The 26,570-nt window shown below is 34.1% G+C and overlaps 1 protein-coding gene across 8 annotated transcripts in view; it reads left to right on the top strand.

The window, feature by feature from the left end:
- The window catches only part of FAM135A (family with sequence similarity 135 member A), a 131,229-nt gene that overhangs the window by 9,001 nt on the left and 95,658 nt on the right, over nt 1–26,570 (top strand). For all 8 annotated transcript variants that reach the window (XM_004769299.3, XM_004769298.3, XM_004769303.3 and 5 more), the window contains exons 2-4: nt 6,753–6,842; nt 8,519–8,621; nt 14,920–14,999. In XM_004769299.3, the coding sequence (XP_004769356.1) occupies nt 8,545–8,621; nt 14,920–14,999 (157 nt within the window). In that variant the 5' untranslated portion in view covers nt 6,753–6,842; nt 8,519–8,544. The remainder of the gene's footprint in view (nt 1–6,752; nt 6,843–8,518; nt 8,622–14,919; nt 15,000–26,570) is intronic.

Raw genomic sequence — 26,570 nt, 5'->3', positions numbered from 1 at the left:
CAATTCATTCAGCTCCTTTGCTGTCTTCCTTAGGAGAAGAAAACATCCTCAGGGCATATATTTTGGGTCCACAGTTTGAGTTAAGGCTACTGTTAGGTTTTTTATTTTGGTGAGAGGATCTGATCATCCCCTGTGGTCTCTAGTTCATCTTTAGGAACCTGTAAGCTGTGCCTCTTAGTTTCAGATGTTTCCACATCCTTTTAGATTTCTGGTAACACTCATGAAGTCAGACTGAGTTCACACTGGTTAGTGGTTAGCTGTTGTTCTAGGATTAGTGTAGATGATGAAGGAGTATCTCCCACATTTTTCCATATATCCATACCTGGACTCCCTTTTGTGGTCTCTCAACCAATCTGATTGGAGTGAACATGTCTATAGTCTTAGAAACTATGCATGATTTTTATGTACCTTGTGTTATTTCTGGGGCAGTTACTATACATTCCAGGAGTTAAAGAGATGGCTTGGTATTCCTAGACTAACATACACATTCAATAGATATATGTGTGTGTGATTTAAAACTTTCCAGTAGCTACATTTTAAAAACTAAAAATAAATGGTAAAATTAATTTTTATAATTTATTTTACTTAACCCAACATATCAAAAATATTATTCAAGATGTGTTCAGTATAAAATAAAATTAATGAGGGGCGCCTGGGTGGCTCAGTGGTTAAGCTGCTGCCTTCAGCTCAGGTCATGATCTCAGGGTTCTGGGATCGAGTCCCGCATCAGGTTCTCTGCTCAGAGGGGAGCCTGCTTCCTTCTCTCTCTCTCTCTCTGCTTGCCTCTCGGTCTGCTTGTGATCTCTCTTTGTCAAATAAATAAATAACATCTTAAAAAAAATTAATGAGACATTTATGTTCTTTTTTTCTATACTATCTTTGAAATCTGATGCTTAGAGTGTATCTCAGTTAGCATTACTACATTTTTAACAGTTCAAGTAAAATATAGCCATATCAAACAATAAAGTTATGTTCAATGAAAAAATATTTTATACTGGATTTAAATATAAATTACTGTAATTTAAATTAAATTACATTAAATTACTGTAAATTTATTTATTTTTAAGTTATTTTATTTATTTAATTAATTTATTTATTTTTAATTAATTAATTTATTTTTTATTTATTTATTTTTTAATTTAATTTATTTATTTTTAATTAAATTAAATTTAAATTTGATTTATTATTTATTTATGTAATTTAAATTAAATTACTGTAAATATAAATTTTAAATTTATATTTAATTTGGATTTAAATATAAATTCCTTTAAAATTAAAAATTCAGTTCCTCAGTCACACCAGTCACATTTTAATTGTCCCATAGCCATATGTGCCTAGTGCCCACTGTGTTAGAGCAGTTATAGAGGGCCAAGAATGTCTTTCAGAGTAATAGGTAACTTTGTTTCTTTGGAAGTAAGCTAATTTTTACTGAGGTATTACTAGGTGATGGTCAGATTATTCTCCCTGTCAGTATAAGTGACTTTTAGTATTAATTTCCCATTTAGTATCAGAATCGGTTTCTGTTTGAGGTTCCCTTCTGGCTTCTTTGGATTGGAATTTGTCGTTTACTCAGCTAAATTCTCTCTTAGGGACCTAGGAAATGGCCCAAGAAGAAGCCCTTCTCAAATTATTCCGTTTAGGCTACTTTGCCAGCTCCAGAAGAGCAGAAAGAACAATTTAGTTTCAGTTTAAGTCAGTTTATTCCCATAGCTTCAAATGCTCAGGTTAAAGTGACAGATTCTAAGCCAGCAAGCAGGCTATGTAAAAGAGCTGTGAAATCCATGGCTTGTTGTGGAGCAGAGAGTTCCTTACAGCACAGTGTCCTGCAGGCATCCTCTGGGTAAAAAGGAAAGAAGGCTTTTCTTCACCTTCTTTCATTCTTAAAAGAGGGCAGACAGGATTTTTCTGTTTCATGAAAAGTCCTTTCCCAAGGAGGATCTGAATGGCATAAGAATTTGTATGAGTGATTGCAAACTCTGAACACATTTGTCCTGTAAATGAATTTGATTTGAACTACACAGGTTTTGTTTTGTTTTGTTTTTGTTTATTTTTAACTAGTTGACAACATCTAAAGTTTAGGAGATTACACCTTTAGGAAAAAAGTTTCCAATTTCTCTTTGAAAATTTAGAAGCCTCTGACAGTGTGCTAAGCCAACAAGAATTGGCTGTACCTGAGTGACAATTGCTCCCTGTGATGGGAAAAAGGGCAGTTTATTTTATTTATTTTACTTTTTAAAGATTTGATTTATTTATTTGACAGACAGAGAGACAGCGAGAGCAGGAACATAAGCAGGGGGAGTGGGAGAGAGAAAGCAGTCTCCCTGCCAAGCAGTGAGCCCAATGTGGGGCTTAATCCCAGGACCCTGGGATCATGACCTGAGTGAAGGCAAATGTTTTATGACTGAACCAGGAGGCACCCCAAAAGAGAAGTTTATGAAAAAAAAAATCAGACAGATCCACTTTGACCCCGAGAGTCCTCTGGTTTTTCTTGCCTTTCTCTTTTTGCCTGCTCTCCTTTTCCTTTAGTTCTTCTTTGGAATTTTTCTACCAATACATAAACATAAAAATAATTGTTTTCTGTTTTTTGATGGGGGAATGAAAATCAGATTTATCAGCATCACACTGTATATATCTGTATATGTATTATATATTTCTACTTAGGGAATAATCAATAAAAAGAGATGGACTTGAAGAAAATTAGACAGTAACAATAGAACAAAAAAGACAGCAGGGTACAAGAAGAGCAAGAGAAGCTGCTAACAGACCTAGAAGATAATGCTGGTAAAGGGATAGTACTATAAATAAAAGTTTATTTTATTATAAAAGTTTATTCATGTATGTCTCTGTTTTTCATATATCAGTGTAATTCCTTTTTTCAGGTTGGTTGTATTTAAGTAGAAAAATAATAACAGTTAATGCTTATGGAAGATTCAATGTTAATTTATTAAATCTTTGTTAAATGTTAAATTGAGTATATATTGTGTGTCAGGCAGTGAAGATATAGCTATGAAGAGAGTACTCAGGATTCTTACCTTTATAAAGCTTACATGTGAGAGGGGAAACATAATAAAAACTAAAAAAAAAATCTTTAGTTTGTTAGATGGAGATAAGTGCTGAGGGAAAATATAAGAGAGAAAAGAGGGTGTGCACCCTGGATCGTACCCAGATGCAAGAACTCCACAATTGGGAGGGATGCCCAAAATATGGAGCGCTTTCTCAACATACTTTCATGATAAAAACTTCAATAAATTATTTATGGAGGAAAGGTACCTACACATAATAAAGGCCATATATGACAGACCCACAGCTAACATCTTACTCAGTGGTGAGAAATTTAAAGCTTTTCCTTTAAAAAGATCACTACTTTCATTCAACATAGTGCTGGAAGTATTAGCCATAGCAATTAGGCAAGAAAAAGAAGTGAAAGGTATCCCAATTGGAAAGAAGACTTAAAAATGTCACTATTAGCAGATGACATGATACTACATGTATAAAACTCTTAAGACTCCAGTAAAAAACTATTATAGCTAATAAATGAATTCTGTAAAGTTAGAAGATACAAAATTAATACATAGAAATCTGTTGTGTTTCTATACACTATCAAGAAAACGATCCCATTTACAGTTGCATCAAAAAAGAATAAAATACCAGGTGGTGCAGCTGGTTAAGTGTCCAACTCTTGGTTTTGGCTCATGTCATGATCTCAGGGTTATGGGAATGAGCCCTGAGTTGGGCTCTGCGCTCAGCACAGAGAGTGCTTGAGATTATCTTTTCTCTTCCTTTTGCTCCTCCTACGTGTGTGAGCGCTCATGGCGCTCTCTCTCTCAATAAATAAATCTTTAAAAAAAAAAAAAAAGGTGCACCTGGGAGGCTCAGTAGGTTAAGTGTCTGTCTTTGGCTCAAGTCATGATCCTGAGGTCCTGGAATCAAGCCCCATGTCAGGCTCCCTACACAGCAGGGAACCTGCTTCTTCCTCTCCCACTGCCCTTCCTCCCACTCATATGCGTGCGTGCTTTCTCTCTCTCTCTCAAATAAACAAAATCTTAAAAATAAATAAATAAATGTTAAAAAAGAATAAAATACTGAGGAATAAATTTAACCAAGGAGGTGAAAGATCTGTACTCTGAAAATTACAAGACATTGTAGAAAGAAATTGAAGATGACACAAACAAATGGAAAGCTATATCATGCTCATGATTAGAAGAATTATTATTGTTAAAATGTCTGTAGTACCCAAAGCAACCTACAGATTCACTGCAATCCCTGTCAAAATACCATTGATATTTTCCACAAAACTAGAACAAATAATCCTAAAACTTGTATGGAACAACAAAAGACCTCACACATCAAAGCAATCATAAGAAAGCTAGAGGTATCATGTGTCCCGATTTCAAACTATACTACAAAGTGATAGTAATCATATCAGTATAGTCCTAGCACAAAACAGACCTACAGATCAATGTAATGGGATAGAGAGCCCAGAAATAAACCCATTTTATAAGGTCAGATAATCTGTGGCAAAGGAGAAAGAAATATACAGTGGGGAAAAGAGAGACTATTCAGTAAATGGTGGTGAGGAAACTGGACAGATACATGCAGAATAATGAAACATTTTATTATACCACATTCAAAAATGATCCCAGATGGACTGAAGACTTCCAAAACACTTCTAGAAAAAAAATAGGCAGTAAGTTTTTTGACGTTGGGCTTAATATTTTTTGGATATGTCTTCTCAGACAGTGGCAACAGTAGCAAAAATAAACAAGTGGCTACATCAAACTAAAAAGCTTTTGCACAATGAAGGAAACCATCAACTAAAAAAGACAGCCTACTGAATGGGAGAAGATACTTAAAAATGATGTATTTGATAAGGGGTTGATATCCAAGATGTAGATAAAGTCATACAACTGGATAGCAAAACAAAACAGGAAAATAAATAAATAAATAAAACAACCCTATTTAAAAAATGGACAGAAAAGCTTTATAGACATTTTTCCAGAGAAGACATATGGAGGTCCAACAGACACATAAACATATGCTCAACATTAGTTGTCATCAGGGAAGCACAAATCAAAACCGTAATGAGCTGCCACCTCACAACATTCAGAATGACTAGTATCAAAAAGACCAGAGATAACAGGTATTGAAGAGGAAGTGGAGAAAAGGAATCCCTTGGGCACTGTTGGTTGGAATGTAAATTGGTGCTTTGGAGAACAGTATGGATGTCCATCAAAGCATTAAAAATGGAAATACTGTATGATCCAGTTATTCCACCTCTGGATATTTATCCAAAGAAAATGAAGACACTAATTCCAAAAGATAAATGCATCCCTGTGTTCATTGTAGCATTATTTACAATAGCCAAGGCATGGAAACAATTCTATGTATCAGTTGGTGAATGAATAGATAAGATGTGCTGTGTAAGTACAATGGAATATTACTCAACCATAAAGAAGAATGAAATCTTGCCATTTACAGCAACTTGAGTGGACCTAGAGGGTATTTTACTAAGTGAAATAAGTCAGAGAAACATAAATACCACATTATTTCACTTATATATGGTATCTACAAAACAAAACAAATGAGCAAAACAGAAACAGACTCATAAATACAGAGAAAAAAACTGTTGGTTGTCAGAGGGGTTGGGGGTGGGGAAATGGGCAAAATAGAAGAAGAGAATTGAGAGGTATAAACTCCCAGTGATGAAATAAAAAATAAGTCGCAGGGATGTAATGTTCAGCATAGGGAATATAGTCAATAACATTGTAAGTTTATATAGTGACAGATGGTAATCAAAACTACTGAAGTGATCATTTTGTAATGTTTAAAAATAGCACATCACTATGTTGTATACCCAAAACTAATATATTAATGTATGTCAGTTATAGATCAGTAAAAAATGAAATAGCAGTTATTTAAGCTGGTAAAGTCTATGTGTTTATGATGGAGAGAAGAAAAAGAATCTATGAAGAAGAGTGAATATGATTTATTCTAACATTTTTAGTATCTAAGGTAATTTTACCAAGGGGAAGAGATTTTTTTCTTTATGCAATAAATTTGGAGTACAAACAAAACTATCCATAGCATATCCAAACATTCTTTTTTGCCAATATAATTTAAATAGTTCAAGTGTGTGTGTGTGTGTGCGTGCGCGCGTGTGTGTACAGATGCACACATGCACATTTCATATATATACATATATACTATATATGTATTTTAAAATACATTTTAAAATACTTATATAATACTATTTTAAAATAACTTCTTAGGTAGAGGTAAATGATTTCTGGAGCTATATATATTATATATATATATAATACATATATATACACATATATACATATATATAATACATATATATACATATATATAATATATATACACATTATATATGTATATATATATAGCTCCAGAAATCACTTACCTCTATCTAAGAAGTTATTTTAAAATAGTAGGTTTTACATCTTAAAAATTAATTAACTTAGAATATTTTGAGTATTCATGAAAATTGTTTCTGAACCACTGAAATAAGAAAATACTCTGATTTTTGTCCTTTGAAATATACATCAGTGAATCTTAATTTTGATATCAGTGAAACTGAATGAAAAATCTCTAAAACTTATTTTGAATAAGCTTTATGCAAAATATAGATCTTTTAGATAAATTGAGATTGTTAATGAAGCGCAAGTTTCCTTAAAATGGACTTCTTTATGTCTATTTTGTTTGAAATGTTATTTTTTTCTTTTTTATAGGGGGAACAATATATTTTCAATTAGGAACAGTAACTGGAAGTACAAGTTTGGTTATTTCACAATGTTAAAATGAAGCTTTAACCAGCAGAGGTAAGAATCTGTGATTTCTTTTGTATTTGTCAGTGGGTCAGAATATTTGTTGAATTTCTGTGTAGAACTATTTCAAAAACTATGAAAGGTCTGAGATTTTATCTTCTTGCAAGCTAACAATGTTAGCCTGCTACAGTGCCATGGATGTGGGCAGAAGACATGAGACTCTTAGATATAAGAAAAGGCTGATTTATACTGAGTAGTAGTAGCAGTAGCTACAGGACCAGGCAACACCTGCATATCAGTAGGTTGTATTATAGGAGAGGAACCTTAAGCTAATGGGACCTGGATCTTTAAAATGGATAAAAAGTTTGCCTGACTTAAGCCTCAGGAGGAGACTCTATCTATTAAAGGAACAATAAACAAATTTGCCCTTTGTTCCAGTATGAGACACTATCTCTGACTTCTAAGGCAGTTTGCTGATCATGCATCCTTGAAAAATAGTCTGAAACAGAGGTAGTCAGGGTCTGCTTGCAAAATATGTGGAAACACAAGACTCTAGAGAATTGTGTTTCAACACTTTCTTACTCTGAATTGTGTTTTAAAGCACATTATTATTGATAAAGGTGATTGTTAGAGTACTTTTTTGAAATAGTGAAAAGATGGAAACTACTGAAATACCCAACAATAGAAGATGGTTTAAATTATAATATTCACAGTATGATAGTAAACAATTGAAAATAATGTTGTAGGGGTGCCTGGGTGGCTCAGTGGGTTAAGCTGCTGCCTTCGGCTCAGGTCATGATCTCAGGGTCCTGGGATCGAGTCCCGCATCGGGCTCTCTGCTCGGCAGGGAGCCTGCTTCCTTCTCTCTCTCTCTCTCTGCCTGCCTCTCCATCTACTTGTGATTTCTCTCTGTCAAATAAATAAATAAAATCTTTAAAAAAAGAAAAGAAAAGAATGTTGTAAAAGTACATTTATTGACTCATCAAAAAATTAGATGAAATAAACATTATAAAATGTACATGTAGCTTGATCCCGTTTTTATAGAAATTTTACAAAAGCATACACAGGTGAAGAATATTATACCAAAGCATTGTTGGTATATATTCTGTCAAGGGACAGAATCATGAATGTTTTTATTTTTGCTTGTCTGTATTTTTTTTTTTAATTCCTTAAATGAATATTTTGGGCTTTTGTAATAAGGGGAATTTCTTTTGAAATTTAAAAACAAATAGTAATTTAAGAAGTTCACCTAGCAGAAAAAACCTTTATGAATTTAATGGGGATTAAAGAGTACTAATTCTCTTTATGACTTTGGAGTTGCCTGGATGTACAGTGTAGAACCAAAAGAGAATAATTAGGTCACTTAATTTTTTTCTTTACTATTTTATCTGTGATAAAGTCAAGCATTTCTTTTAGCAATTTGCTGTATTATTTATTATCACATAGATGTCACAAAGGAAAACAAATGTTTAGAAAATGCGTTCTATTAGAACAAATCTTAAATTATAGATTATTGCTATTTAGTAAATATATAATTGGTAAGTAAATGTAGTTGATTCTGGTGCTGTTTAGTTGGGACAGGCTAAGTTAGGTACACTGAATTAATTTGCTTCATTTTTATTTTCTACCTACTTATCATAGTTTGAAATATGTTTGAATATTAGTGTTTTTGTAAGTTGGCATTTTTGTCATTCTGCTTCTCATGATTTTTTTTCCCCGACTTTTACCAGATTTGTCTTCTGAGTATAAATTGAAAATGACTGAAGTTCAAGCAATGGTAGAATTCTCTGTAGAGCTAAACAAGTTCTACAATGTGGATTTATTTCAGAGAGGGTATGTATTTTAATGTGAAAATTACATATTTTGCATAAGAAATGAGGTACAGGTTTTCATTTAAATTTAATTACATACTTACATTCCAGCATATATAAGGGAAACAGTGAGGTGTATTCAAATAATTATTTTATTAGAGAAATTTTAGTTTTAAATAGATGTTTGAGAATTATTCAAGTGGATTTAGTGATGATGCTAGATATATGTAATGTATGTTTATGAATTTGTACTGGGCATTGAGGGGACTTCTGTGTAAGATCTCATTTTTGCTTGTAAAAGCTTATAGTATATAGGGAAAATAAAATATATGCACAAAACAGCTAAGTAGAAACGCAAAATGATAAGTCTTCAAGAAGTGTATATAGAAAGTGCTCTAGGAATCAGAACAGAGAGATATCTTTCTGGGTTAGTAATGTTAGGAAACGCATTATGGAGAAATAGGATCAAAGTATGCTTAAGACTTGTATAGGCAAAAGGGGCACCTGGGTGGCTTAGTTGTTAAGTGTCTGCCTCCGGCTCAGGTCATGATCCCAGGCTCTGGGATAGAGCCCCACTTCAGGCTCCCTGCTCAGCAGGAAGCCTGCTTCTCCCTATCCCACTCCTCTTACTTGTGTTCCCTCTCTTGTGGTCTCTCTCTCTGTCAAATAAATAAATAAAATCTTAAAAAAAAAAAAAGACTTGTATAGGCAAAGGATAAAGTGAAAAACCCTCTTGGTAGTAGAGAGTGGTATGAATCAAGTCTTGGAAATAGGAATTAACATGTTTTTTAAAGAATATTTAGGAGATTGAATATTCTTCAGGAGAATTGCAGAAGAAAAGATAGTAAAGAAAGGAGAGGTATTTGTGAAGGGCTCCTAATGCCTGGAGAAGTGTTGACAGTAGGGATTTGGGCAGTCATCAGCGGTTTCCAAGTAAGAAAGAAATTATCACTATTACTACAAGAAGCCTTTACTAACATGATGAAGATTTTGTTATAGGAGACTGATGGTTGTGTAGAAGAAATAGAAGCATAGGGGACAGTTCGGAGGAGTTTGCAGTAACACAGGTGCTTGAAGGTCTGCACTATGAGTCATAGTAATGAAGCTGTGACTATCACTAGTACAGTGAGATAGATTTTCTGTTTGGTTTTTGTAGTTGTTTTGTTTTATTTCTAGTTTGTCTTGGCTTTGCCATCTTGATAAAAAATAAAAGTGACTGTGCTCTGTTTTACTCCTCATGGTCTTTCACTCCTCAGCAGGACAGGCTGGGCTTGCTTTCAGAAGTCAAAGAAAGAGCAGAAGATGCCCGACTTCTTGAATTGGCACTATTACTTCCAGTCTAGGCTGGTAGTTCTTAGGCCAGTAAAACTTACTTAAAAATTATATGAGGTTTCTGTATGTCTGATACAGTTCATTCCAAGCTCTGAAAATGACACCCACAATTGTCTTTTGAGACATGACTATTCTCTAGATATAATCACTGCTATTTAGGGATCTGAATTCTGTGGGATCATACCCCTCAACTTCCTAAAAGCCCTTTTGTCAAACTGAGAGTGTCTACTTAGACACTGCTCTAATTTCTCTAGAGATTTGAAGAAAGGGATTTATAGCCACTCCTTTGAAATTATGTTTGTCTGTGGCAGCGTTTTATTTTGAAAATCACCCGAAGCTTAGACCACTTGGTGGGACTTCTTGAAGGGAAACAGACAAGATTATGGAACCCCAAATTAGGCACAAATGCAATTATTTCTTGAGAACAATAAAAAAAAAATTGCAAAAAAAAAAAATCTTTAGGGAGACTGAAAATGAAAACCAGTTTTGTTTTCCAATGTAACAAGTCCTGGTCCATCTATATTCCCTCCAGATTCTGTTTGCAAAATAACCAGTTCTTTCTTTAGCTCATCCCATTCTGGCAGCACTTGATTATACTTAACAAGGAGTAACCAATTGACATGTTCAGCATTCTCCCTGGAAATTAGCTTGCTTAAGTCCCAAAGTTTCTTAGATACATTGTCTAACTTCTAAGTTATTGCTGACAGTGTATTTACCAAAAGTTTCATCACTGTATAAAATGGGTTACCATTTTTTAAGTCTCAATTTACTCGTTTTTCTTGCATAACTGTAACTGTTACTTTGGTCCCAAATTCAATGCCATATATTTTAAATTTTTGTTATGGTGCACACTGTTTCTTGGTTACTGCTTTTTCTGTGTTATTTATGTATTGTCGCAGTAATGCAGCTAATAACAAACACAAAGCTTCAGTGGCATCACAACAATAAACATTTATTTTTTGCTCACAAGTCTGTCACTCAACTGGCAAGTTGGCTGGGTGCTATCTATTCCAGAATGGCCTTACCTCGGTGGACTCAGCTCTGTTTTATGATCTCTCATCCTCCAGCTTATTCTTGCAGAGGAGCCAAGGTCCAAAGAGAAACAAACTACAAGACCTTTTACAGCCTACGCTTGGAACTAGCATATTGTCATCTCTGCCACATTATATTGCCCAAAACAACATTTAAGGCCAGCTCAGATTTAAGGATAGGGAACTAAATTCCACTTTTTATTGGAAGTCACATTAGAAGATGTGTGGACACCAGGATGGGTAAAAAAATCAGACATTTTAAAAATCATTCTACTACTCACTTTAACATTTTTTATTTTTGTGTTATTAATTTCTGTGAGGCATTTTGGAGAAAAATAGTAGGATTTAATGACTAATTTCATATGGAGGATGAGACTGAAAAAGCATTAAAATATATATGTTGAAGTATGAATATATGTGATATCTAAAATTACTTTGAAATGGCTCAGTAAAGAAAAGGTATAGATGAATCACATATGGCAAAAATCTTTTTGTTAAAAATGGGTAGTGGGCATATGGGTTCATTGCTCTACTTTTTGCAAATTGGGTATTTTTAATAAAAAGTAAAAGATAATATTGAAGTTTTAAATCTTACTGACTTATACAATATTAGTAATGTTGGAATAAATAAGGAAATTGAAGATTAGTTCATTTTGATATACTGAGTTTGATGTGAGATATCCAAGTGGAGATAATTCATAATTAATTGGAGGTTTGGAACTAGAGATAAAGATTAAGTGAACTATTATTCCATTTTATTTCCAATCATCATAAACATAGTATGTGTAATTGCTGCTTTCATTAGTTTTCCCTTAATCTACAATTTGGTTTCCCCATCCATTGAGGACTTTTGAAGAATATAATTGTGTTTCTGATCTTTCAAGTCTAATGGTTAGAGGATCATTGTTTTTAGATACATTGCTTGACTTTTTTTTTTAAGAATATTTTTGCTTTCTGAGGTATAATTGACATACGATATTATGTTAGTTTCAGGTGTACAACATAGTGATTTGACATTCATTTACATTGCAAAATGATCACTACAATAAGTCTATTTATGATGTATCACCATACAAAGTTAATACCATATTATTGACTTTATTCCCCATCTTGTATTTACATCCCCATGACAAGCAGGGGGAGCAGCAGGCAGGAAAAGAGGGAGAAATAGGCTCTCCGCTGAGCAGGGAGCCCAGTGTATGGCTCGATCCCAGGACCCTGGGATCATGACCTGAATGAAAGGCAGATGCTTAACCACTAAGCCACCCAGGCGCCTCATTTATTTACCTTTTAACTGGGCGTTTGTACTTCTTAATACCCTTCACCCATTTTGTTCCACCACAGCGTTCCTCCCCTCTGGCAACCATGTCTGTTCTATATATCTGTGAGCTTAAATTTTGTTTTCTTTGTTTTGTTTTTTAAATTCCATATGTAAGTGAAATCATGCAGTATTTGTCTTTCTCTCACTTAATTCAATTAGCATAGTATCCTCCAGGTCCATCCATGTTATGACAAATGACAAGATAATCACTTTTTTATGGCTGAATAGTATTCCATCGTATATATATCTTCTTTATTTATTCATCGATCAGTGGACACTTAGATGGTTTCCATATCTCAGCTATTGTAGATATTTCTAAAATGAACATAGAGGCGCATATACCTTTAAAAAAAATTTTTTTTTCATGTTCTTCAGGCAGATACCCTGTAGTGGAATTGCTGGATCATATAGTAGTTCTATTTTTAATTTTTCCAGAAATCTCCATACAATTTTCCATAGTGGCTGCACCAGTTTTTACTCCCACTAACAGTGAACAAGGGTTTACTTTTCTCCACATCTTCAGCACTTATCTTTTGATATTTTGGTGATGGTCATTTTAACAGGTGTGAGGTGACCTTTCGTTGTGATTTTAATTTGCATTTCCCTGATGATTAGTAATGTTGAGCATCTTTTCATGTACCTATATAGCTTCTTCGGAAAAATGTCTATTTAGATCTTTTGCCCATTTTTTCTTAAAGATTTTATTTATTTATTTGAGAGAAAGAGCATACAAGTGGGAGGCAGAGTCAGAAGGAGGGGGAGAAACAGACTCCCCACTGAGCAGGGAGCCCCATGCAGGGCTCAATCCCGGGACCCAGAATCATGACCTGAGCTAAAGGCAGAGTCTTAAGCAACTGAGCCATCCAGGAACCCTTCTTTTGCCCATTTTTTAATCAGATTGTTTGTTTGGGCTTTGTTTTGTTTTATTTTTGTGGGGTTGTTATTTTTTTTTTTTTTTGGTTTTTTGTTTTGTTTTATTTTTGCTATTGAGTTGTAAGAGTTCTTTATAATAATTTTGGATATTAATCCCCTATCAGATATATGATTTTTAAATATTTTCTCTCACTTAGTGGGTTACCTTTTCATTTTGTTGAGTTTCCTTTGCCTTGCAGAAAGTTTTTAGTTTTATGTAGTTTTTAGTTTTATGTAGTTGCCTTTCCTTTTGGTGTCATAGTCAAAAAAATCATTACCAAGACCTATGTCTAGGAGCTTATTGCACATGTTTTCTTCTATTTTACTTAATCTTTAGTTGGAATTCTCAGCATGGGAAGTTGAATAGCTCCTAGAAAGCTTTGTTCTCTGGTTCCAAGGCTCCTGTGATTCCTCTTTGATTTTTGGTTTTAGTCATCTCATATTTTCAATCTGACTTTATCTTAATCTCAACTAATTATTTCTCTCTGTTTGTGGAGTTTTGCCTTGTTTCTTTAAGGCCAAATTGTCACTTTCAAGGTTATAGATTTAATCGGCTAGCCTTTCATTCACTCCTCTTTAATTCTGGCTTTGTGACTTGACCATATGTTCTCTTCAATGCTCTACTTTGTTATAAGTAAATAGTAGTAATATAATTATGTATTTTAATCTTTATATTATTTATAAATTTGATAATTTAAATTACTACCTGGGAAATTATTAAATAAAAATAAACAAAATATTTAATTCCTTGTGTACATCTAAACTAATCCCGATTTGTTATCTTGATTTTGCTTTTAGTAATCCTTTGTGTCTTTTGTGTGTGTGTGTGTATAGATGTGTATATCCTCTATTATATAAACATACTTGAGTATAATGTTAAAACACAAACCTAATGCTTACCTCAAATTATTTATTCTATATAAGGTGTTATTACTAATGATTGGTTGAGTTCTATATATAGATATAAGTATTATAAAAGCCTGTAGAATAAATAAAGTATATAAACAAATAGCTCTGACCTTGAAAAAATGCCAAATTCTTTAAACCAAATACATGTCTTGTTTTGTAATTTATAGTATTAAGCCAGTTTTCAAAAAAATTTAAATCTGTATTTTCTCAAAATTATGGTTAAGAATAATTTATGTTTATTATGTTTTAAAAGAAAAAAATAAATAACCAAATTAGGCCGTGAAAATCTTAGAAGTCTTATTATCCCTCTGGTTGCTATGACATTCTCTCATTTAAAGTAAGAAATATGAATACAGTTCTTTTGTTTTTCTCATTCACCTTTTTACTTGCTGGTTTCCCTTTGGGTCTTATTGAGTTCTGCTAATATTTGATGTGGATATGATGTATTGTTTTTCACCAGTAATAGATATTATAGGAGGGGTGTCTGGGTGGCTCAGTTGTTAAGCAGCTGATTCTGGATTTCAGTTCATGTTGTGATCGCAGAGTCTTGGGATTGAGTCTGGCCTTGGCTCCATGCTTATCACAGAGTCTGCTTGTCCCTCTCCCTCTACTCCTCCCCCCACTCATGCTCTCTCAATCTTTTTCAAATAAATACATAAAATCTTTAAAATAAAAAAATAAATCTTTAAAAATATATAGGACACTGATATAAGCAGACCAAATTTGTTACTTAATATGTACAGATATATAGAAATTAGGGCTTGCATATTTTAAAATATATATTGAAATGATTTTTTTGGTCTATTTTCCTTTAGTTTTTACCAGATACGTGCTTCTATGAAAATTCCACCAAGAGTTCCCCACAGAGTAGAAGCCAGTTTGTTACATGCAGCAGGTAAGCCAAGGAATATTTTTAACTTTTAAGAGAAGTCTGAAGCAACATTATAATGGTAATAATAACTTTTAATGTTTTTATTTTTTTAATTACAAATACACTGTCAAGTATCATTATAATAAGAAATATATTTGAGGCCGCAGTAAAACAGGCTTGATTATAGGTTCCTTGTCTTTCTCTCAGATTTCTTATGATGAGCATATGAAAGAATGTATGTGAAATTTCCACAAAAACAAACATAAGTAGAGGTCGTGTCAGTTACATCATGTAAGATGTAATTTTTAAAAATACACAGCGAATGTGGACATATAATTTGATATATGATTACAAAGGTGTTTTACTATAGTTTTATAGTATGCCTTTGAGAATATTTTTTTAGCCATATTTTTGGTCTGGGTTAACTAATTAAAAAACGAAATGCAGAAAGTACTTTTTTCTTGGCTTGGCATACATATTGAGGTGTAATTTATTGTCAGTTGGACTTTTGTAAGTCTACTTTCCATGAAGCAGAGATTAAAATAATTAATATTACAAGATAGATTTGGTCCTCCCTTTATGAACTTCCTTAATCTAGTAAACTAAATCCCTTGTCTATTTTATCTTATAAAGCTGCCAGTTGAAAAAAATAGAAAGACTTTTTTTTCTGGACTCCCTTTTTATTTTTTCAGCTTTATTGAGAAATAATTAACAAATAGGATTTTATGTATTTAAAGTATACAATATGATCTGTTGTATATACATTATGAAATAATTACCACAATCAAGATAATTAGCATATCCATCACCATACATAGTTCACTCTTTTGTGTGTATGTCATGAAAACCCTTGAGATCTACTCTTTGAAAATTTAAGTATACAAGACTTTATTATTTATGTAGTCACCATGCTGTGCATTAGAGCTTATTCATAACTGAAAGTTTATACCATTTGACCTATATCTACCCATTTATCTCACCGCCCCCCCAGCCCCTGGCAAGCACAGTTTTGCCGTTTCTATGAAATCAAATTTTTTGTTTTGTTTTGTTTCATTTCATTTCCACATGTAAGTGATTCCATGCAGTATTTGTCTTTGTCTGTCTGACTTATCTCACTTAGTGTAATGCCTTCCAGTTTCATCCATATCGTTGCGGATGGCAAGATTTCCATCTTTATGGATGAATAAGATATCCCTTTCTCTGCCTACCTCTATGTGTATGTATGTGTGTGTATGTGTGTGTATGTGAGAGAGAGAGAGAGATACCACATTTTCTTAATCTACTCATCTGCTGACAGATATTTCGGTTATTTCCATTATCTTGGATATTGTGAATAATGCTGCAGTGATCGTGGTAGAGTAGATTTCTTTTCAAGATACTCACTCCTTTATTTCAAATATATATCCATGGGCTGGATCATTATGGTAGTTGTAATTGTAATTTCTTGAGGAATTTCCATACAGTTTTCCGTAGTGGCTGAACCAGTTTTCACTCCCACCAAAAGTGCACAAGGGTTCTCTTTCCTCCATGCCTTCACGAGTACTTGTTATATTTTGACATTTTGAAAATAACAGTTCCAAAAGGTATGAGCTAATATCCTTTGTGGGTATATGTGTGTTTAAGATTGATTGATTTATTTATTTATTTATTTATTTATTTGAGAGAAAGTGCACATGCATGAGCAAGCCAGGGGAGGAATAGAGGAAGAAGGAGAGAGAGAATCCCAAGCAGACTCCCTGCTGAGCTTGGAGCATGCATCAGGGCTCAGTCTCCACAACCCTGAGATCATGATCTGAGCCCAGATCAAGAGCTAGATTCTTAACTGACCATGCCACTGAGGCACTCCATCTTTGTGGTTTTGATTTACATTTTCCCTGGTGATTAGTGATATTGAGCACCTTTTTGTATGGACCTCTCAGTCATCCGTATATCTTCTTTAGAAAAATGTCTATTCAGGTCTTCTGCCAGTTGTTTAATCGGATTGTTTTTTTGCTATTAAGCTAAATGAGTTCTTTTTCAGGTATTAATCTCCTTAGATATATGTGATTTTCAAATATTTTTCCATGTTTGATAGGTTGTCTTTTAATTTTGTTGATGATTTCCTTTGCTCTGCAGTAGCTTTGTAGTTTGACATATCCTAATTGTTTATTTGTGCCTTTGCTTTTGGGGTCAAATCCAAAGAATCCTTTCCAAGACTAGTGTCAAGGACCTTTTCTTCTTTCTTCTAGAAGTTTTATGGTTTCAGGTCTTAAATTTAAGTCTTAATCCAATTTGAGTTAATTTCTGTGAGTGATATAAGATAGGGGTGTAGTTTCATTCTTTTGCATGTGGATATCTAATTTTCTCAGCACCATTAAAAGGCTATCCTTTCCCCATTATATGTTCTTGGTACATTGTTAAAGATTAGTTGATCATGTGTGTATAGGTTTATTTCTAGACTCTATTCTCTTCCATTGGTCTGTGTATACCTGTTTTTATGTCATTATCATACTGTTTTGATTACTGTAGCTTTTTATTAGTAATATTATAGCCTTGAAATCAGGAAGTGTGATGTCTCTAACTTTTTATTTTTCTTAAGGTTACTTGGCTATTCAGAGTCTTTTGTGGTTTCATATGAATTTAGGATAGTTTCTTCTGTTTCTTTGAAAAATGCCATTGAAATTTTGTTACAGAGTGTATTGAATCCATAGATCACGTGGGGTAGTGTGGACATTTTAACAATATTAATTCTTCCAATCTAAGAACATAGGATATCTCTCCTTTTATTTGTGTCTCCTTTAATTTTTTATCAGTGTCATTGTTTTTAATGTACACATTTTTATCTCCTTGATTTAATTTGCTCCTAAGTATTTTATTATTTTTGATTCTATTGAAAATGGAATTTCTCCCAGTTTTAAATAATTGAGCAATTTTACTCAATTATTTATTTATTTATTTAAATTTAAATAATTGAGTGATTTTGCATTTATGAAATAAGCATGCACAGAACAGCTACCTTTTATTTATTTTTTTATTGAAGTATAGTTGACATATAATGTTATATTACTTTCAGGTAAATAACACAGTGATGAGATTGCTTTCTTGGTTTCTCTTTTGAATAGTTCATTATTAGTATATAGACAAGTAACTGATTTTTTATTTTGAAGATTTTATTTATGTATTTGACAGAGATCACAAGTAGGCAGAGAGGTAGGCAGAGAGAGAGGGGGAAGCAGGCTCCCTGCTGAGCAGAGAGCCCGATGCAGGGCTTGATCCCAGGACCCTGAGATCATGACCTGAGCTGAAGGTGGAGGCTTCACCCACTGAGCCACAAAGGTGCCCAAGCAACTGATTTTTATATGTTGATTTTGTATCCTGCAACTTTACCAAATTTGTTGATTAGTTCTAACAACTTTTTGGTGGAGTCTTTAGATCACGTCATCTGCACACAGATAATTTTACTTCTTTTTTTCCTATTTGGATGCCTATAATTTTATTGTCAAATTGCTATTGCTAGGACTTCCAGTACTATGTTGAATAGAAGTGGTGAGAGTGGGCACCGTTTCTAACTTCAGAGGAAAGATTTTACCTTTTCACCACTGGCTATTAAGTTAGCTGTGGGCTTATCCTGTATAGCCTTTATTATGCTGAGGTACATTTCTTCTATACCTACTTTTTTGAAATTTTTATCATGGAAGTATGTTGAATTTGGCCAAATGCTTTTTCTGCATCTACTGAAATGATCATATGACTTTTATCCTTCATTCTGTTAATATGGTATATCATGTTTATTTGAATATATCAAATCATCCTTCCAGCCCAGGGATAAATTTCTTGACCGTACTAAATGATCCCTTCAAAAGTACTCTTGAATTTGGTTAGTATTTTGTAGAGGTTTTTACATCAGTGTTCATCAGGATATTGACCAGTAATCTTTTCTTGTAGTGTATTTGGCTTACGTATGAGGGTAGTGCTGGCCTTTTTTTAAAATTATTTTTTCAATTTTTTTTCAGTGGTCCAAAATTCATTGTTTATGCACCACACTCAGTGCTCCATGCAATATGTACCCTCCATAATACCCACAACCAGGCTTACCCCCCCATCCCACTCCACAAAACCCTCAGTCCGCAGTCTGTCATGGTTTGTCTCCCCTTCCGATTCCCCCGCCTTTTCTTTTCTTTTCCTTCTAATGTTCTCCACATTATTCCTTATGTTCCACAAGTAAGTGAAACCGTATGATAATTGACTCTCTCTGCTTGACTCATTTCACTCAGCATAATCTCCTCCAGTCCCGTCCATGTGGATATGAAAGTTGGGTATTCATCTTTCCTGATGGAGGCATAATACTCCATTGTATCTATGGACCACATCTTCTTTATCCACTCATCCATTGAAGGTCATCTTGGCTCTTTCCATAGTTTGGGTATTGTGGACATTGCTTCTATGAACATTGGGGTACATATGGCCCTTCTTTTCACCACATCTGTGTCTTTGCGGTAAATACCCAGTAATGCAGTTGCAGGGTCATAGGGTAGCTCTATTTTTAATTTCTTAAGGAATCTCCACATTGTTTTCCAAAGTGGCTGCACGAACTTGCATTCCCATCAACACTGTAAGAGGGTTCCCCTTTCACCACATCCTCTCCAACACTTGCTGTTTACTGTCTTGTTGATTTTGGCCATTCTAACCGATATAAGGTGGTATCTCAAAGTGGTTTTGATTTTAATCTCCCTAATGGCTAGTGATGATGAACATTTTTTCATGTGTCTGTTTAGTGCTGGCTTTTATTTTTTTATTTGACAGACAGTAGGCAGAGAGTCGGGCAGGGAGAGAGGAAGAGAAGCAGTCTCCCTGCTGAGCTGAGAGCCCGATGCAGGGCTCGATCCCAGGACCCTGGGATCATGACCTGCGCCGAAGGCAGAGGCTTTTAACCCACTGAGCCACCCAGGTGCCCTAGTGCTGGCCTTTTAAATTGAACTTGAAAGTGTTTCTTCCTGATCAGTTGTTTGGAAAATTTTGAGAAGGATTTGTATTCATTCATCTCTCACTGTGGTAGAATTCGCCAGTGAACTCATCTGGTCTTGGACTTTTATTTGTTGGAAGATTTTTGATTACTGATTCAATCTCTTACTTACTGGTCTGTTCAGACTTTGTTTCTTTATGATTCAGTCTTGGTAAAAAAAAAAAAAAGAAGAAGAAAGAAAGAAATTTATCCATTCTAGTGCAATTTATTGATTGATCTTATCCTTTGTATTTTTGTGGTATTAGTTGTAGTGTCTTTCATTTATAATTATATTTATTTAAATCATTTTTTTCACATTCTAGCTAAAGGTTTGTTGATTTTATCTTTTCAAAAACCAACACTTGGTTTTGTTGATCATTTTTATTGTCTTTCTAGTCTCTATTTGATTTATTTCCACTCTGATCTTTCTTATTCCCTTTCTTCTGCTAAACTTTGGACTTAATTTATTCTTCTAGTACCTTGAGGTGTAAGGTTAAGTTGTTTGAGATCTTTCTAGGTTATCTGTATGACAGAAATATTACATGTAATTAATGTCATTTACAGAGTACCTTTTTTTTTTTTAATTATGACAAATAGTATTTCAGAAATACCCAATTAGAGTACTTTCTTTTTAAGTGGTTTTTTCCTTGACACTGTAATTTTGGTCAGTTTTTAATTAGTTGTAAATCCAGATTCAGTCATTATTGTTATCTCAGCTTCTAATACTATTAACTTTGTGTTACTGACTGTGAAATGTCCATTGTCTGATAATTTATGAGTGTGTGGAAGATGGCTCAGTGGGTTAATAAGCCTCTGCCTTCAGCTTCTGCCTTTTGGTCATGATTTCGGGGTCCTGGGATCAAGCCCCACATCGGGCTCTCTGCTCAGCGGGGGGCCTGCTTCCCCCAACCCTGGCTTCCTCTCTGCCTACTTGTGATCTCTGTCAAATAAATAAATAAATAAACCACCCAGGCGTCCCTTTATGTATATTTCTGAAAAACTTTTAGAAGAAGAAAAGAAGTTACGATTCTGTGAGTTGCAGAAAGGAAGGGTAGATGTGGTAGGAATTAGATGGTATTATACAGCTTATTGCAACACAATTAAATTATTTCCAGTACAAAATTGTGCTGACAATGAGGGGTTTGAGTCAGGAAATAGCTGTCATCTCTAATAGCATCAGTCATAAAAAACAGTATTTATAGGGCTGTTGAAAATTGATTAATAAGAAAATATTCAGACTTCTACAACAAAGAAGTCATTGCTCTTCTAAGAAACTGGCCCCAGTTTGAAATGTTAGAGCACTATGTACAATTTTGATAAAAGTTCAAATAACAGCTCACCATTCATAATAATGATACATATTTTTAAGGAAGCATACATTGTTTCATTTGCTTTTTAATATCTACCCATCCCTCTTTCTAAAAAAATAATTTTATGAAAATAATACAAGTAGTTAAAAAACTTACTAGTCCAGAAAGATTTGTAGTGAAAACATAGTTACTTTTTTAGATGCATCCACTTTGAACTATTCTAGTTCTTTTTCTCTAGTTCTAATAGTTTCCTATGTAGATGTTTTCACTTCCTGGTATGATGAATGCAAATGAATAGTAAACTATTTCCTCCTCCCTTCCCCCTACTTTTGAAGAGATACCATTATTTCCATATCTTTTTTTGACTTTGAAGTTACTGTTAAATAATATATTCTTTAAACCTCCATTCCCTATTTTAGCCAATATGACAAACCCTATTTTGTAATATAAGGATATAAGCAATCTTACCTCTTTTTTCAAATTTTCTCTTTTCCTCCCCCTTTTAACTTGTTAAGTATATCCTTTGTTTATAATACCAATGTTGCTAACATTCAAATTCTGTTTTGTAACTATAGTTAAATCCTAATGTGCTCTGTCTCTGGGTTGATTCCAAATGCTCAAAACAAATAAATAGCATTTTCATTTTTATGATAACATGAGAGGGGAAGTGTTTATAAAATTGAAATGACTATCCAGCATATAGAAAGAAGATCTTAAGTTTCTGGCAAGACAAGACTAAACTTCCTTACTTTCCAGTTATTTGTGTTTGGCCAGAGATTTTCTAAGGCCATCTATTCTGGATAAAATTCTTTGTGTGTACATGCATTCCTACATACCACCATGCAGTGCTTTTATAAAGGTGATAGCAGTCAAGAACAAATTAATATCAAGAAAAAAGGAAGTCTGTAAATAAAGGTTAGCTTCAAAGTAAGGAGGGGTTGTCCCAGTTACTTTGCCTTGGGAGTAGTTAATTGACCACTTGAAATAAAGCTTCAGATATTTTGACATGGAAGAATCAATCATCTGTTTCTCCCCTATTAGTTGTTTCCTTAAGCCTTTCTCAGCCACCATTGTTTCAGGGGCCTTTGAAACCCACTGAAATATTTTCACAGTTTTGCTGAATTGTTAAGATTTTTCATGATTTGACCCTAACCTACATGTCTAACTTTATTTCCCACCATCTTCTTGTGGATTCTCCCTGTGGAACCACTTCTGCTTTCTCAAATTTGATGTGTTCTAACTTACCTCATATTTTGTGCATGTTTTCCCTACCTCATTATTTCCTTTTTTAAGCTGTAGATAACTCCCAGTTAGAAGTTTTCTCTGCTATGTTTCATAGCATTTTCTACAAACATCTTTTACATCTTAGCATGTTATAATTTATTATTATTTATTTATTATAATACAATCAGACATCAAGTATCATTAAAGAAGAATGCTTTTTTAAAATGAAGAAAATTGGGGCACCTGGGTGGCTCAGTGGGCTAAAGCCTCTGCCTTCGGCTTGGGTCATGATCCCAGGGTCCTGCTTCTCTGCCTACTTGTGATCTCTGTCAAATAAATAAATAAAATGTTTTTTAAGAAAAAATGAAAAGTTAGAGCTAGAGACAATTCATTTCATGTCGGGAATCTACTACTCTTAACAGTAACTGAATAATTTCAGTAATCATGAAGGGAAATCAGAGTTAGAGCGTTCAGTAAATTTTGTATAACTTGTGAAACTTAAGTCCATTTTGCATTAGAAGCCTCCATTTTGCTTTAGCTAGATTCACTAGTTTCTTTCTGTCACTTCCATTATTTGTCTTTTTACCTGGCATAACAAATAGCGATAATTACATTGGCATTTGCTTTAGCCTCCAAAATAGGGAGTTAAGAGATTATCACACTGTAGTACAATTATTTGCTTGAATGTTTCTATTCAAACTAGATGGGGAACTCTGAACAAGGGCAGGGTTCTTATTTATGTTCCTATCTCTTAGTTCCCATTATTTTAGAAGCTTAATTAAGTTACAGTTGAATGAATGCTCACTTGTTCACAAAATAAATAACAGATATCAATGCCAGCTGTTCAAACCAAAGGAAATGGAAATATGAAAGATAGTGATAGGAATAAAATATAAAATATAAATAATCATGACTTAATATAAAGTGTTTGTAAGCCTCTATCACTGGTCTCTAAAACTGTAGATCTGATGTTTGGTTTAGCAGATAACTGATAGGCAAAGTGAAAATAGAGTTCTTTTCAACAAGGAGTTAGGGCACTAAATTAAGAAGTTAAGTGAAAGTTCAAGTATCTGATAAGTACTTGCTGAGGGCCTATTATGTGTAAGATGTAGTACTGACTCCTAAATTAAAGCAATGAAAAAGATACATGTTGTTCCCAACCACATGGATGGAGGTTATCATCTAGGGAATACTAAAAAACAGAGAAGGTTTCAGATTCAAGACAATAAACAGACTATACACATATGTTTGGATCTTTTTGTTTCTGACTCTTTGGTAATAGCAATATAAAACACAAGAAGGAGTAACGAAATAGTTCAGGATGTTTTTGCAGGACAGAAAACAGAAGTGAGAGCTGAACTGCCTTTTGGGACACCTTCCCTCAGGGATTTGAGGGAGGTACAGCAGATGAAGGGAAGTAAGAGTGGGCCTGAAAATAGGGATTAATTAAAGGTTTGTAATCAAATCGCTGTGATAGTTGGGCATCCCCGATTTAACTGCAGAATGTTAGGAAGATTAAAATTTACCTTAGGACAAAAACCCCAGGACTTTCTCTAAATAAATTAGCATGAGATCATAACATATTAACACTTCAGAGGAAGGCACTTATTCTTTTGTATGTGTGTTTGGTAAAAAGCAAGTAACGTGAAATCTACCCTCATCAAATTTTTAAGTGTTTGGCAGAGCGTTGCTAACTGTATGCATATTGTTGTCAGCAGATCTCTAGAACTTTTTAACCTTGCATGACTGAAACTCTGTACCATTGGATAGCAGTTCCTCATTTCTCCCTCCTCCCAACCCCTAGTAACCACCATTCCACTTTCTTAGATAAGTGTAACTATATTAGATCATTCATATCAGTAGAATCATGTAGTGTTTGGCCTATTTCACTTAGCAGAAGTCCTCACAGTTCATCCATATGTTGTAGTATAGAATTTTTTTTCTTTAAGGTTGAAAATATTCTATTATATAACTGATTTTCTTTACTCTTGCATCTACTGATGATATTTAGGTTGTTTCCACCACTTGGCCATTGTGAATAATGTGGCAGTAAACATGGAAGTGCAGATATATGTTCAAGGCCCTGTTTTCAATTCTTCTGGATAAGTACCCAGAAGTATAATTACTGGATCATATGATAGCTCTATTTTTAATTTCTTGAGGAATCTCCATACTGTTTTTTATAGTGGCAACACCATTTTACATTGCCACCAACAGTGTACATGGGTTCCAGTTTCTCCATAAGTGCTGACCCTGTACATAATGCTATATGAACTAAGAGGTATGAGACATGGACCTTGCTTTCAAGAACTTTCTTTTTCTTCTTCAGATTCTCTTCCTGTCTATCTTCATTTCACTCTTTTTAAAAATAGTTTCAACTGAAATGCTGTATTGTCCACAAAGCCTTTCCTGAGTTCACAGTCTAGGTTTACCCTTGTAAGATAACATAGCACTCTATCCTCTGTCATGCTCAGCACAGATGTAACTTAGAGAATTAAATGAGGGCAGGAAGTATTTTTTCTGTTTGTTTGTTTTCTTTGGTTTGGTCTACATAGCTTAGGACAATGCATGGCACAGTAACTGTATAATAAGTAATTAAAATTTTTTTGTGAAATGTGTCATACATTTTTAAAGATCATATAACATATTATTTTGTTAAATAATAGAATGAATACCCAAATAGTCAACCCTTCATTTAAGAAATAGAACATTACGGGGCACCTGGGTGGCTCAGTGGGTTAAGGCCTCTGCCTTCGGCTCAGGTCATGATCTTAGGGTCCTGGGATCGAGCCCCGCGTCGGGCTCTCTGCTCAGGGGGGAGCCTGCTTCCCTTCCTCTCTCTCTGCCTGCCTCTCTGCCTACTTGTGATCTCTCTCTGTCAAATAAATAATAAAAACCTTTAAAAAAAAAAAAAAAAGAAATAGAACATTACTAGCACCATAAAAGCCTCCTGTATAGTATACCCCTCCTAATTTTTGTGTTAATCATTCTTTTCCTTTCTATATAGTTTTATCACCTATGAATGTTACCCACGTATATATCTGGTTGAGTCTGGAAAAACTGAGTAGTAAGCACACCCAGTTGTATAAGAAAGCTGCAGTATCACTACTATTAAAAGAAGGCTCTCTGAAGGAAAGCTAAGTGGAGTCTTTGGTTTATAGTATGTTTCTGTATAGTTAAAAAGTTCTAAGACTCCCCTTTGGGGAAGTTAGTGGGCAAGGTCAGGAGTGAATTGTGTGAAATTTAGAACTCACCACATTCAGGACTTCTGGTAAGGTTGTAATGTGATGAAGTATTAGATATCCAACACATGGAGTAGGCTGATTTGCATTTAAACTTGCTATTTAACTTTTCCTCCTTCAATTCTCAGGAGCAGGTCAAAGTAGAAAACTGTTCAGTAAAAAGACTGCCCTCTTACGATATAGTCAATAGGGAAGAAACTTCATCAGTGCACCCTTAGACAAATCAAGCAGTGAAACCAGTCTGGCAAGGTGTTTCTTCTTAGGGTAAAATGGTACCATGGCAGTAAGGATCTTTCAGATGATGGACCTCAATCAACATAGCTGTTTGTTGAGGCTCACAATCCAATATTTATTAGTCATGTTCTTTAAGGCAGAAGATCAACATAGCTATTTGTTGAGGCTCACAATCCAGTATTTATTAGTCATGTTTAGTAAGGCAGAAGATTCTTTGGAATCTTCCTTTACCATCTGCCTAGGGATTCCCTTTGCCTCTCTTTCACAGTATATTTATTTACTAACATCTTTCTTTCTTGGTTTACTCATTTTGGTGGATCCTATTTCAATATCTTGTTGAGTAAAGTGGCATAGGAACTTTTTGAAACCCTACCATGTCTATAAATGTCTTCATTCTCCTCTTGTTTGAAAGTTTAGTTAAGTATAAAATTCTAGGTTGGAAATCTCTTTTCTTCCGAATTCTGAAAATAATGTTCCATCGTCTTTTGAAAGGTTTGTAGCATTGCTATTGAGAATTCCAAAGTCATTCTGATTGTTGACTCTTTGGGTGACCCTTTTCACCCTTTCATGAATCTTATAGAATCTTCTCTTTGTTTCTAGTGTC

Source organism: Mustela putorius, unplaced genomic scaffold (genome assembly GCF_011764305.1).
Source record: "Mustela putorius furo isolate JIRA1106 unplaced genomic scaffold, ASM1176430v1.1 tig00003927_pilon_pilon_pilon, whole genome shotgun sequence".
In the NCBI taxonomy this organism is placed as follows: Eukaryota; Metazoa; Chordata; class Mammalia; order Carnivora; family Mustelidae; genus Mustela; species Mustela putorius.
The sequence above is the reverse complement of the archived record's forward strand: the minus strand, read 5'-3'. Positions and strand labels throughout refer to the sequence as shown.